At 44.6% G+C, this 14,467-nt stretch overlaps 1 protein-coding gene across 2 annotated transcripts in view; it reads right to left on the bottom strand.

Annotated features, from left to right (window-relative positions):
• Positions 1-14,467, bottom strand: part of Abca3 (ATP binding cassette subfamily A member 3) — a 50,398-nt gene that overhangs the window by 29,084 nt on the left and 6,847 nt on the right. For both annotated transcript variants that reach the window (XM_051181241.1, XM_051181240.1), the window contains exons 2-10: positions 13,059-13,264; positions 10,519-10,666; positions 9,113-9,223; positions 8,740-9,004; positions 7,439-7,566; positions 6,063-6,228; positions 2,822-3,081; positions 999-1,115; positions 611-731 (exon numbers count right to left, since the gene is read on the bottom strand). In XM_051181241.1, the coding sequence (XP_051037198.1) occupies positions 611-731; positions 999-1,115; positions 2,822-3,081; positions 6,063-6,228; positions 7,439-7,566; positions 8,740-9,004; positions 9,113-9,166 (1,111 nt within the window). In that variant the 5' untranslated portion in view covers positions 9,167-9,223; positions 10,519-10,666; positions 13,059-13,264. The remainder of the gene's footprint in view (positions 1-610; positions 732-998; positions 1,116-2,821; positions 3,082-6,062; positions 6,229-7,438; positions 7,567-8,739; positions 9,005-9,112; positions 9,224-10,518; positions 10,667-13,058; positions 13,265-14,467) is intronic.

Here is a 14,467-nt window from a genome sequence, read left to right on the forward strand (position 1 = left end):
TCATTTTTAGGAAAAATTTAAAAGCATTTAAGTTTAAAACTAAAGATAGTTACTAAAAGAAATATTGTTTGTACATTCCAAGCCATCAGAGGTTTAAAAACTATTGTAAATTTTCTCTGTCCAACAGAAGGCAGCAAGGAAGAAATCATAAGCACAAAATGACAATAAGCTGAATACAACATTCAGGGAGCAGAAACATCCTTGAATGTATCAGCAATCACAGCAGGGCAGGCAGTTAAAGCTTTTATTTCTAGTATTTTTAGCAATACACATAGTTATACTTGCCTTCTGCCAATTCCCTTTTCTCCTAAAACACCCTGCCTCTCCTCCTTGGCCTACAGCATGTGCTCTCTGCCCCGTACTCATTATCTAGCTCCTTCCTGGGAAATTCTTAGAGGCTCTGCTGTGGGCTTTACTGTATCCTTTTCTGTCTTCCCCCTCGAACAGTTACGTTAAGCCTCAGCATTGCAGAACTCCTCCCTTCTAACAACTCAGCCTCTGGGTCATCAAAATGCACACACTTTGACCCTGTAACCATGTGCAAATCCCTTTTGTTTCCATAGACTTGTGTCACCCCAGCCCTCTAGCCTAGGGGAACAACAGGACTCACCTTTACTGAAGAAGGTGCTGACCATGAAGCTGAAGGAGATGGAGGAGATTGCAAAACACAGCAGGAAGGCCAGCACCAGGGAGGGGTCACTGTTCGACAGCACTGCTATGTCCTTCTTCACCTGCAGGACAGGCCGTCCCAAGCCAGAGTGGCAGGGTGAGGCAGGGAAGGCAGAAATGCACTAGGAGGGGCCTAAAGGTCCAGGTCACAGGGACACTGCTGGATGGAAAGGGAGCCTTCCCATCTCAGCCAGTGGGAAGCCCTGCTCATGTTCTCCAGCAGGGGGAAAGACTTGCCCTGAGGTCAGTGGCCATAAATGTTCTTTGGCCTAAGTGCTGGGATCTCTGTAGCCTCTTTGTGCTAGAGCCTTCACAGAAGCCACACTTACTTTGACACAGAACAGCAGGGTCATGAAGGAGACCATGGTGAGGAAGAACAGGAAGAACATGAGGAACCAAGCACTCCAGTGCAGCCAGCTACTGAGCCCCATCATGCGCATGTACTCCTGTGAATGGGAGAAAGCGTCAGTCGGGCTGCTGACCTTCTGCATGCTAGTAGCTTTCCCCCATAGCCTCATGTGTGCCAGCCTGCTTACAAAAATACAGTGCCACCTACAGAGCAGGAGGGTACACCAGAATACCTGTGCTGTAGAGCACATGTATACCCAGCATACATGAGGGGAAAGACAAGGCTGGTCTGTCATGCTAGTTCTTGTCCAACAGCTCTTATCCCCATGATGCAAGAATCTAGCCCTTTTCTACCTTTCATTAGTGTCACATGCTACCTTATCTGGGAGATTACTCCTGATAGTCAAATCAACATTAATTGCCCTTTTTTCCTAAGTCATGATGGTCTGACTCACTCCCCAGCCCACTACTCTGCCTGGCCTAGTCTGCTCTGCATCATTGGAGCTAAGTCCATTGGGTCCAGGAAACCCCCTTCTCTGCTTGTGGCTCATTCAGGCCTGACACAGGTACCCAGATGAAGGACTCTCTGAGTCCTTCAGGGAGGCCTTGTATGCTGTGGAGCAACCCCAAACTCCCAAGCTATGCTCCCAAGTCTCCAGATTACTTGAGCTGATTCTGAGAAGCCAGGGGTGTCAGCTGGCATTAAGGTCCAGAGTCACCCAACCTGGCCCCCTCCTAAGGTTGGCAAAAGACTCTGCAGGCCACTGACCACATTGACAGCAACCTCCTGGGCAGTGAGCCTTGACCAGTTGGTGGCTGAGGACACGTATTAAGAGACCTGGGCATCCTTTCGTTCACCTTCTCATTTTGAAGGAGAAGCCCAAAACCCTTTTAGAGTAAGGTGCATCCTGTCTCTGTAGGATAGGGTAAGGTAATCTGGAGCAGCTCTGACCACACCTTCCTGTCTTGCCTGTTTATCAAGTGGTTGGGACCAGCTCCTCTACTGACCAATGCTGCCAGTGTGTTCTGGGAATATAAGACTTCACAGCCAATGGCAGAGGGAAGTGAAAATTTAGCTCTTTGTTGGTAGTGAGGCTCAGTGGTAGAGTGCTTACATTCTTAAGACCCTGAGTTCCATTTCCAACAATGAAAACAAAAACAAAAACAAACAAAACAAAAACACCAGGAGGATCTTGGAGAAGTCATGGGAGGGGGAAAACATGATCAATATATATTATTTGAAAAGAATTTTTTGAAAGAAACAACAAAAAGTTACAAAGACAACATAAAACAAAACAAAACCAAAAACAAAACAAAAACCCAAAGCTAGTGGTAGCACATGCCTTTAGTCCCAACCCTTAGGAGGCAGAGGCAGGTGGATCTCTGAGTTCAAGGCCAGCCTGGTCTATAGAATGAACTCCAGGACAGCTAGGGATGCACAGAGAAATCCTATCTCAAAAAACAAAAACCAAAAAACCCAACCAAACAAAAAACCCCAAATAAATAAAAACAAAACACAATTCAGCTTCTCGAGTGCTGCATGGAGACTGCAGGTAGAGTGCATGCCCACTGTCAGATCTAGGCACAGCAGTCTGATTTCAAAGAACTTGTGCCACAGTGGGTGTCTGTCTATACTGCACCCTAGCCCCAGTGGTTCCATCATACAAGAAGGAGCCTTGGCTGTTCGCAGCAACCTCAAGACAGGCCAATCCTTTTGAGGGAGTCCTAGGACCCCCCCCACTGCGATTGTGCCATTCTCAAACTCTCTTGCCAATATATTGCCAAGCCACACACAGAAGTTTACCTTAAGTTTCTTCTCCTTCTCCTGCACCACAGCCCGGATGATGCTGAGGGAGGTGTAGGTGAAGCTTAGCATGAGCAGCAGAGGAAGCTGGTACTGGATGGCAATGAGGAATGGATCTGAGATGTATGGTGGGAACGGGAACCTCTTGGTGATCACTGTGAGATTCTGGAACAGCTGGTGTGCAGAGGCGTTGGCATGGTAATGCATGATGGCTTTGTCTACAGCATGTTGCACTGCCAGGAAGCCTTCATGGATGTACCCTGAGTCCAAAAACAGAGGACAGCTATGTCATGGTGCTGCTCACTAGAGAGGGATGAGCTTTGAACAGACAGGACTTTCCTGGGTCCACAGAGGTAGGGTCAGAGGAGGCAGAGGGTAACTTCATCTGATACCCCACTCTGTGAACCACTAATAGCATCTGACACCATTCATTGATCCCACAGAAAAAGAGAATGCTTGCCACATATTTCCAGGTGACACTTCTACTTCATGATTAAGACAACCCACACAAAATCATTAACATGATCATAATTTAAAATAGCTTGATATAGGACTGGAGAGACAGTTTAGTGGGTGAAAGCACATAAGCATGAGAACCTTCATAAAAGCCTACTATGTACATGCCTGTGTATCCCAGCATTTCAGGGTTGAATGAGGTAGATCCTGGGAGCTTACTGGCTAGCCAGCTTGGCCAAAATGGTGAGCTACAGGTTCAATGAGAGATGTTGTATCAAAGTGACATTCAACACTGGCCTACCTTTGAGCATGGCTGTATATACACCCACATACGCGCGTGCGCACGCGCACACACACACACACACACACACACACACACAAACACACACACAGGTGCACAACACACCCCATATACTATATACATGTACACACTGAAGACATCAATACAATAGACACATACACATGCATGCACTAAACACAACACATACACTATACACACACACCCCACACTATATACATACATACACTAAACACATCACATATACTACATACACATATACCCAATACACTGAACACATACAACTTGATATAAGCTTAATGGGAGAGAGACCCTGTATGCCTCAAATGGGTCAACTGAAAAGATAAAACTTAGGCTAAATAGACACCAGGAAAGAAAACACTAAGAGTGAAGACAGAGAAACAACGATAACTATAAAGGTGTGAAGAACAGGAAAGCACTTTCTGTATTTGTTGAGAGGGCCAGGCCTTGAGTGTTCTCCCAGTAGCCTAAGAGCCAAAAGAAAGAAGCTAATAGCCCTGGTACATAATTGTGACTCTAGGTAGAAAGTGGCTGAATTCAGACAGAAGCTGAGACCTTTGCCCAAGTGGAATGGAGAGGATTTGGTGAGAGGCAGCTTGGAACAGCAGCAGTTATTTTTGTTTGTTTGTGTTTTTAGTAGCTCTGATGGTTGGGAATCCTACACAGGCCTAACTAACTGAGAACTAGTGTCTACTGGGCTGTGTTCCCTCTGAGGAGGGTCACAGAAAATCTGCTCCTTCTCTTTTCCAGTTTGTAGTGATCAGTGACCACCTACATTCCTTGGCTCATGGTTCCTTCCTCCACCTTCAAGACCAGCAAGTTGATTCCTCAAGTTAATCTTTGGTTGACACTTTCTTCTGCAGCCTTTGTCTACTTTTAAGGACCCTGCAATTACACTGCAAAAATAATTTTGCTATTTTTTTCTTTGAGACAGGGTTTCTCTGTGTAAAAGCCCTGGCTGTCCTGTAACTCACTTTGTAGACCTGGCTGGCCTCAAATTCACAGAGATCTGCCTGCCTCTGCCTCCCAAGTGCTGGGATTGAAGGCAAGTACCACTACACCTGGCTTAATTTTGCTACCTTGAATCAGCTGATTAGTAGTATGTTTGTGCACCACATGGCTGCTCAGTATCTGCAGAGGCCAGAGGACATTGGATCCCCTGGAACTGGAGCTACCGATAGTTATCAGACACCATGTAGGTGCTGGGTATTCACCCCAGTCCCCTGGAAGAGTAGCCAGTGTTCTTCACCTCTCCCCAGCCCCAGGCTTTTTGTTGTTTGTTTGTTTGTTTTTTGAGACAGGATCTCTTAGCTGTCCTGAAACTTATTAGGCTGACCCCTGACTCATAGAGATCTGCCTGTCTCTGCCTCCTGAGTACTGGGATTCAAGGCATTCACCACCATTCCTGGCTTAAGAGATATTTTTCTAAAGCTTTCAAGAAACAAGACAGGTTCGAAGAACTACATCTCAGCATCTGTCAGCCAGAATGTGCAGCTGGTTGACGTGGGCAACTGGTGCTGGCTGCAGCTTCTCCTGAGCTCCAGGTCTACTGACTAGTGTAGAGCCTCTCCCATCCCATACCTCTCCTTGTTCATTTTAGCTCATTTTCCAGATTTAAAACCCCAACTTAGTTCTAGAACCAGTAACAAGCATCTCTAAATGCTGCTAGTCAGATGCCTCCTGCCTGCCAGGCATACATTCTGAGTATTGCTCCACAGATGGACTTGTAGAAGACAGTGTTCTCCAGAACTTCGGCCAGACATGGTTGGACTGGGCAATATCTCACTCCGGATCATCAGTCCTAGCCATCCCTCCTGTCTCTAGCTTGGGTCCAAGATGTGTCCATGCTTCAGAACAGACAAACTTTTGGACTGCAGATGAAAGCTTCACCGCACAGACCACAGTATGCAGAGGCAGGGAAATGCACTAGCTAACTCAAACTTCTGTGTAAGTTACTGAGTTAAATCAATAATCTGCAGACTTTCAAAATGCTATAAAGCCAAACACAGAGAAGGCCAGGAAAGGGAAGCATGGAAACAAGCCTGAAAGGGCTGATCAAAATGAGGCTTTTAAAAACCTGAGTGATGAATGTTCCTTTCAAGGGCACATGTCTTCTAAGTGGGGGGTAGGATTCTAATCTTCCTCAGCTTACACTTACCCTTTAGGAGCCAGCTTTATTGGGTGTTTGTTTTTTTTTTTTTTCTTTCACAATTGAGAAGTTTATAAAAAGAATTTCTTGGCTTAGCAGTGATGTCACACACCTTTAATCCCAGCACTCAGGAGGCAGAGTAAAGCAGATCTCTGTGAGTTGAGACCAGCCTGGTCTACAGAGTGAGCTTCAGGACAGAGAAACTCTGTCTGAACACCCCTCCCCCATTTTTTTTTCAATAGAGAAAGCAGAGTGGTTTTAACTCCTTACAGTTATCAGAAGTTAGCAATCTTTGGTTAGCTAAAAGTGTTTCTCACCTGGTTCACCACCATCAGGTGATGAAGGTTCCCTTGGCCCTGGGCTTGGGAAAAGTGGAAAAAGAGAGTTGGTGTGCCAGCCTTCAGTCTCTCTTAGAAAAATACTTTCTGTTTGGGTCCACATATAGTTTCTTCGTGTGTAACTGAAGCGTAGGTGGTATTTCACCTGTGGAAACGGAAGAGAAAACCAACCACTCTGAAAGATTCAGAATGAAGAGTATAGCCTGAGTGCTATAAGGGTGTTTCCTCACTAGGATGTGTCACTAGGAGCTCACCATGCCCTGCCCTGAAATTACCCCAGTTGCCTCAAAGCTTCAGAGGGACACAATTTTTTAAAATGATTCATTTATTTTTATTTTATATGCATTGGTGTTTTGCCTGCATGTATGTCTGTGTGAGGGTGTTGGGTCCCCTGGAACTGTAATTACAGACAGCTGTGAGCAGCCATGTGGGTGCTGGGAATTAAACCTGTGTCCTTCAGAAGAGCAGCCAGTGCTCTTAATTGCTAAACCAACTTTTCAGCCCCTGAAGGAGTTATTCCTCCCAGAGGGACAGAGGGACACACAAGGGTACTTTTGGGATGTTGAAGCTACTTTTCTTTTGTTACCTAGCAACACGAGTACTTAGAGAGGGTCTCACTGTGTATCTATGGCTAGCCTAGAACTTGTTATGTAGACTCACAGAGATCTATCTGCTTTTGTCTCTCATGTGCTGGGATTAAAGGCCTGTACCACCATGCCCAGCAATATCATATTTTCAGTGCAGATATGCAGGATCACTGGAGAGGCCACCACCATTGTGTGAGACAGTTGCACAATTCCTGGCCCCACCCCCAGAGGCAGGGTTTCCTATATAACACTGGCTGTCCTAGAACCTGGTTTGTAGACCAGGCTGGCATGGAATTCACAGAGATCCATCTGCCTCTGCCTTCCAAGTGCTGGGATTAAAGGCATGCACCACCACTGCCCCACCAGTTGCTCAGTTTTAAAAGGAAGCAAAGAGCTTCCTTTATTTATTTTTTAGACATATTTAAATCCCAAATACTTGCTATTTTCTTCCCTATCCTAGATGGTCTTATCTAAAGAGGCTCAGAGGTCTAGTGGTTGTCCATGGATTGATAGATTTTCAAAAAAGGTCTTCTGCACTGAAAGGTTAACATCACAAAGCTCCTTCAGTAGGGTCTGAATATCATACTGGTCCCAAGGGACAATTTAATATCTACTTTTAGACAGGTGGAAGCTAAGGGAAAAAATCCATATTTACATGAATAGCAAGTTGTGAGGGGACACAAGGCTCAGCACAGTGTGTGTGTGTGTGTGTGTGTGTGTGTGTGTGTGTGTGTGTGTGTGTTGGGGGTGGTAGTGTCAAACTCTCACCGCCAGTGGCAAGGGGTCCTTGCTGTGGTTGAAGGTGTGCTCAAACACCACCGCTGCCAGCACATTGGACGAGCGGTTGTCATAACGAATGTAGTCCTCGAAGTCCTTCTCTGAGGAAAAGCCATGCACTGTGGAAAAAGCAGCAAATCACACATTGCCCAATCATCCCTGCTCTTTGAAAAGCCTGGGAATGTCAGGATACTTTAGATAAGAGACAGCATACTGACAAGCTCTGGAAACCCTCAAGACTGGAGTGGGCTTTCGCCTTGGCAGAGATCTCAGCTGCTGTGGACAGCAGAACTGCTCAGTCAGAGCTAAACCTTGGATGGCACTTAGTCCTGCTGCTGCATTGTGAATCAGGCCAGACGCCATGCCAAGCAGCAGGGCCAAATCACAGAAAACTGTAGCAGAGCAGGGCCAGGGGCTGCAGTCTACAGGAGCACCCTTATGTCCTCCCCAACCCCACTCTCTCCACTGATCATGACAAGTCTTATTTTTCTTCCGTTTAATTATTTAATTTAGTTATCTTTTAGACAGGGTTTCTTTGTGTAACCCTGTCTGTGCTGGAACTCACTGTAGACCAGGCTGGTCTGGAACTCACTGAGATCCACCCACCTCTGCTTTTCAAGTTCTGGTATTAAAGGTGTGCATCACCATGTCCAGCATGGCAAGCTGGAGTTTAAACATTGGAGTTTCTCAAATGACCTCGGTCCCCTAGCCTCCTTTTATGTACAGGGTTTTGCTGAAATCATTTGGTGGGTTAAAACAAGCTACAGGAAGTCTGTGCCAACAGGAAGAGGGAAAGGGACGATAGTTTTATCTTGAAAGCAAAGATGTAAAAAAGAAGGCTAGCACACATTACCTGGGTGGCTCTCTCCACAGGCCTCCTGTGTCTTTATTCAGAGCTTTATTCAGTGAAAACCCCTCCCAGGAAGCTTGTTTGTATTACATACTCAAACTGTGCTCTGCTCTCAGAATTAAATGGCTTTCCTGGACTGAACCCCCAGCTGCCACTTTTATCAATAGGTGTTGACTCTGGAGCCTGATATGACCAACACTGTCACACATTTCTTCACTGGTCCCCTCAGCATTGGATAGATAGGAGGTCAGAATCTTGAGCCTCATTTGTAATGAGATAAAGTAGCCCAGGGACTAATAAAGGTGTACCGCCAACATGATGAGTTGCTGAGTGTGGACTCAGCTGCTCCTGCGTCCTGGAGTCTGAATTCTGTACACAACTAGAGGCAATACTGTCACAAAGAACCAAACCACAATAACCCTGCTAAGCTCCCTGGTCTCACCTCTCATGCTGATCACTAGTTCCCTTCTCACTGTCTCTGTGATGGTCCTGGCAGCATCACTGTGGGAAGGGATGAAGGCGAGCTCCCAGCTGTCCCCAGGTGGAGGGAATGAAAAGAACAGGGGCAGCTGCTGGATGGGCTGGCTGGGGTAAACTGTGGCATTGGGCACGTTCTCTGACTGGATCTTCAAGCGAAGCCAAATCAGGATCCCAGAAAACAGCAGGGGCAGGAAGAGTTCCAAGACTGTCACTAGAACTTTCCGCTTCTACAAAAGAAATGATCGCCCTGTTGACAGTGACAAGTGTGCCATCCTTGAGGGCTTCCCCTGGGCATCAGCTGGGTGATGGCCACCCTTCCTTGGGCTTGGACTCACCTTCAGAGTATAGTTCTTCCAGAGTAGGAGTGCCAGCTGCCGCAGCACTGCCATCTTCCTGCAGGCACAGTGCCAACACCAAGCAGAGACCAAAGGCTTAAAGATGGAAAACTAAAGCGCCATGAAAACACAGACCATGGTTACCTAGGAATTGCTACAAGCTCTCTCCCTCTGTATTTTCTTACCTTCATTTCTGCCACCTTAATCCTAAATACTTTCCTAGAGGAAAGCATGCCATCCTGACGCTCCAAACACACTGTGTCCAGAGAGAATGCACATGCTTTGGGGCAACTGCCATGTTTTTCAGCAACACAATCTATTAATTCTATTTATTTATTTTTATGTGTATGCATGCATGCATATACAAGTACCATGGAGTACACGTGGAGGTCAGAGGACAACTTGTCAAAGTTTGTTCTCTCCTTTTCTATCATTCGGGTTTGGAGGATCAAACTCAGGTCACCAGGCTTGGAGGCCAACACCTTTACCCACTGAGCTCTCTCACCCACCCCTCAAATTTTCTTTTATATGCTCTACAAATGCTGTTGTGATATTTATTATTATTATTCAGATTCTTTAGTTACTATGCATGCCCCATTTAATCACAAAAGTATTATTTTTTACTTAACCTATATAGAACCAGTAAGAGAAAATTCAAGGCTAATTTAGCCTTGAGGTGGTTTAGCAGGTGAAAGTGCTTGCAGCCAAGCTTGACACCGGAATTTGGTTCCTGAGACACAGGTAAAGTCAAAGGAGAGAACTGACACCTAAAATTATTCTCTGACTCCCACATATGTACCATGACATGTGTGTACACATACACTAAATTCACCAACTAAAGAGAAAACTCAATGTCCTGGCTAAAGATAGTTTTTAAGACTTGAGAGGACCGTGAGGAGGAAGAGAAAAGCAGAGGTATAAGACTGGGGCTCATAGTGGCCTTGCTGACCTAGGAGCCCAATGGGTCAGTAGTTGTGTAAGTGATCAATCACTCTCTCTTGAATCTAAAGGCCACTTTTTTCCTATTGCTATTACAAACACTGAAAACCAAGTTTTCACTACACATGGCCAGTCCTTCTCTCTCTCACACCACCCCCTTATTGAGGTAGGGTCTTGCTATGTAGCTCAGGCTGGTCTCAAACTCACTAGTTAGCCCGAGGCTGCTCTTGACTCATAGCGATCCTCTGCCTCAGCCTCCTGACAGAATTATAGGTGCATGCCATCATACTGGGCATAAGAAAATGAATCCTGAAAGTATATTACACATAAATGTAACATTTCATTCTGGCATCTACAACCAGAGGGAAAATCTGGAAGAGTTTATCAAACATAAGCAATAGCAAAAACAATTTAGATAAATTTTACTGAATTTCAACTATCAGAAGCAGAGACATTTAATTGCAAACCTGGAGAAGTAGATGGTCTAAATAAGCTCAGGTAAAGCCAGCAACACCCACAGTCAGGAGGATTCCATTCAGCAAACTGAAGGCATAGAGGTCCAGATGTGAAGACCAGAGAAGGTGGGCAGGAAGGGAGCAGCAAGGCTCCTGAGAGCTACAAGAAGAGAGAAGCACTTCCCAGCTCAGAGTCTCCAAGTGGGGAAAAGCCTTGGCGACTCACAGTGGGGAGTTTAGTTCAGTTAATCAGCTCTAAGATCACAGCCAATATTAACAAAACACCAACTCTTAGTCAGACAAAGGCAAAACAGGGCATATAGATAATTCATGAACCACTCATTAATGAATAAAAGCTAACATTATTCTACATGAATAGCTGGAGATTATAGAGTATATGGGTTAAAGATGTTTTTTGTTTGTTGTTTGTTTTAAAGAAACCCTAGCTGGGCAAGCAGTTTCATATGCTTTTAATCCCAGCACCCAGGAGGCAGAGGCAGGTGGGATTTCCATGAGTTCCAGGCCGGCTTGCTCTACAAAGTGAGTTCCAGAACAGCCAAGGCTACACAGAGAAACCTTGTCTTGAAACAAATAAACAACCCTCCAAACAAACAAACAAAAAACCTAACCCTGTTTTTACAGTTAAAAATAATTTCCATAAAGAATATTTTTAGGGCTGGAGAGATGGCTTGGAGGTTAAGACTGCATACTGCTCTTGGAGAAGACCAAGTTCAATCCCCAGCATGTATAACAGGCAGCTTACAACTGCCTAGACTTCAGGTACAGGGGATCCAATACCTGGGGCCACCATGAAAACTTGCACTCAAGCATGCAGACCCTCACACAGATACATACACAGAATTTAGAAGAGAGAGTTCTAAAAGAAACTTTATTTTAAAAACTAAATACCTTGCCATTTTTTGAGACTGACGTGCTGACGCGCTACCTACTAACTACACTAACCAGGCACCTTTACCTTGCCATTTTAAAACAGTTATTAAACAGCACTAAATATCTTGCCTTCTTACAACATAAACTCAAAATTTATGCATTGAAGGTGGTAGAGAAATTTCACAAATGAATTTAAAATATGGATTGTTTTTGAAGGGGAGTCTTGCATTAGCTCAGGTTGGCCTCAAAATTATGGGATCAGCCTCCTGAGTGAGGATGAGCCACCACACCCATTTTTAAAATATAACTTTTAATGACAAGGAAGGACTATCAAGTGAAAAAAGCTATGACAATATAAGTGTCATTAATTGGCAACTTAATAAATTAATAAATCTGAATAAATCTCAAAGCTTTTATAATTTTAATTTACAAAGGTTGCAGATAACAGTTGTGTGGCATGTATGGGTTGGGGGCTCTATCCACAACAATAAATGGATGAATATATATTTTTACAATAAATTTATTTAGAATATTTAGTATATTCTTAAAACACCAAAGCCAGGCATGGTGACACATACCTTTAATCCCAGCACTTGGGAGGCAGAGGCAGATGGATCTCTGAGTCTGAGACTACCCTGGTTTACAGAGTGAGTTCTGGGTCAGCCAGGGCTACATAGAGAAACCCTGTCTCAAAAAAAAAAAAAAAAAAAAAAAAAAAAAAAAAAAAAACCCAGCAGGTCATGATTAGTGATGCATGTCTTGTCTTTAATTTCAGCACTTAAGAGGTAGAGACAGACGCATGTAGATCTCTGAATTTCAAATCATGTCTAAAAAAATAAAAACAACCTACAACCACCAATTACCAAAATCAAACAACAGCAAATAAAAACTCCTTCCAATAATGTCTTAAATACATTTATAGATGATTGATAAAGGTGCAGTGATTTAGTGATATATATTAAGGCCTGTGACTATTTTTTAATGTTAATATATTTTTAGTTATTTATTCTATGTGTGTGTTGTTTGTGGGTGTCAATTCTTTCCTTCTATTTGAGCTCTAGAGATCAAATCCAGGTTATCAGTTTAATAGCAGTGCCTCCACCCACTGAGTGATTTCACCCTCCCAGATTTGAGTTTACCAAAGGGTTCCATAAACAGTGCAGCTGAAAGGGGGACCAGGTGGCTCTGCTCAAAACCAATCTAGACTGGCAGCTAGTAGACTATATGAACTTTCTTCCTCCACCAGAAAAGGATATAAAAACGTTAGGGTTCAGAAAGGCTCTGCGGCTCAAGATGTAGCTTGGCTACTTGCCTACCAAGCATACAGAGCACTTTAGGTTTAATCCCAAGTACTATATAAACTGAGCATGATGGCAAATGCCTGGAATCTTAACACCTAGTAGGCAGGACGATCAAATCCTCAAGTTCAACTTCCTTCACCACACAGTAAGTTCAAGGACAGTCTGAGCTACAGGAGACCACCATCTCAAAAAGGAAATAAAATAACTTTCTGGTTAAAGAAGTATATGGTTTCATCTTTTTGGCTATTATTCAAGACTATAAACACTCTGTTGCTTATTCTCTTTCCTTTCAGGCCCAGAGCAGCAAAGGACACAATTTATACACCTAGACAGACTGCAGAGGCAGCACCAGAAACTGACCTTCGTCTCAGGCAAGGTTGGCTGAAGGTGTTCCTCCAAGGTTACAGGTGGAGAGGCCTGTTGGCAGTAGCGCTTGCTACACAGACAGCTCTAGGGAAGAGCCAGCAGGCCCCTGAAGAGAAGCAGTGGCCCTGGGGAGCAGGAATGTTGAGATCTTGAGGGACATCTGGAGGGACCTGGGGCTCACAGGCATGGCTTTCTGGCACCTTTGGGTAGATGAAGGATGCTTAAGCATAACTTGAAGAATAACCATAAACACCTTTTACCAAATAAGAACGTAAGAGAGCAAAACGTGTTCCAAGGATGTTTCTTAGGGACCAGGGAATGTAGATCAGTGGTAGAGCATTTGTCTAACACCCAAGAGAGCTTGGTTTAATTGCCCCAGTAACACACAAAAAAGGATGCTACATATCACTTCTAGAGTGCAGCATTACAGTCAGCCCCACCACCTTTTTGGTGCTTTAATTTGTTCCCATCCTCTTCCTCCCGATACCCTGCTTACTGCTTTGTCCTTGCTAAGCCTTATCTGAAGTCTCAGTGAAGGCTACATTCGCACTTGTGCCTGTTCTGTTTGAGCAAAGGCATTTAAAGGAGGAGATCCTGGAATTACAAAATCTGGAACACTTTCTGGTTACGAAAGCCAATGTACGCAAGGGAAGGAAGTTAAAGTTCCTTAACACAACACTTCAGTGGCACTGAAGAGTACTCAGAAATGGTGATGGCTGAGATCTGAGACTAACCTCAGGGGAGGTATCAACTGCCACCTACTCTAAGGCAAACACCAAGACTTGGTCACTTTAGCCTCCCTACCCCCTGCAAGAATCCTCTGAGCATGTCCCACTGAAGAGGGCTTACTTGCTCCTGAGGAAACAATCAGAAAGAGGAGGCAGCCCCCACACTCCCAAAGGCGTATTTGCTTCCAGTTAAATTATCAAACATTGCACAAGGCAATGAGTATTTCAGTGTTTGTATTTGAAGTGAACAAGCAAATGGCTATGTGTAAAGCAAGTGCTGATTTCTGAGAACTCTGTTGGCAGGTTGTAGAATCCTGTCAAATGGTCTTTCTCACAATTGCTCTTAGCTTAGGGACTATGGGTTGTACCAGTCCACAAGCACTATGGTGCCTCTGCTTAGCAGCAAGCTAGATGAGTCTCAGCCAGTGCCAGGATTGAAATTAGTGCCTCATTCACCCCAGGCAAGAACTCCACAAAGCCACCATGGTAGCTACACTGAGCTCAGCTATCTGATTTCTTTGTGCAATATAAATATCGGCAAGCATGGAGCAGAACAGTGTGAGTGCTTCGGGGCCTTCAAAACCAGCAGAACTGGACAGGCACCTGGTGTCAAGCAGAAAACTCTTTGTGCCATATATTTGTCATGTCCCCAGCACCGGTATATCTCCCTCCATG

The sequence above is a fragment of the Phodopus roborovskii genome, unplaced genomic scaffold, assembly GCF_943737965.1.
Source record: "Phodopus roborovskii unplaced genomic scaffold, PHOROB, whole genome shotgun sequence".
In the NCBI taxonomy this organism is placed as follows: domain Eukaryota; kingdom Metazoa; phylum Chordata; class Mammalia; order Rodentia; family Cricetidae; genus Phodopus; species Phodopus roborovskii.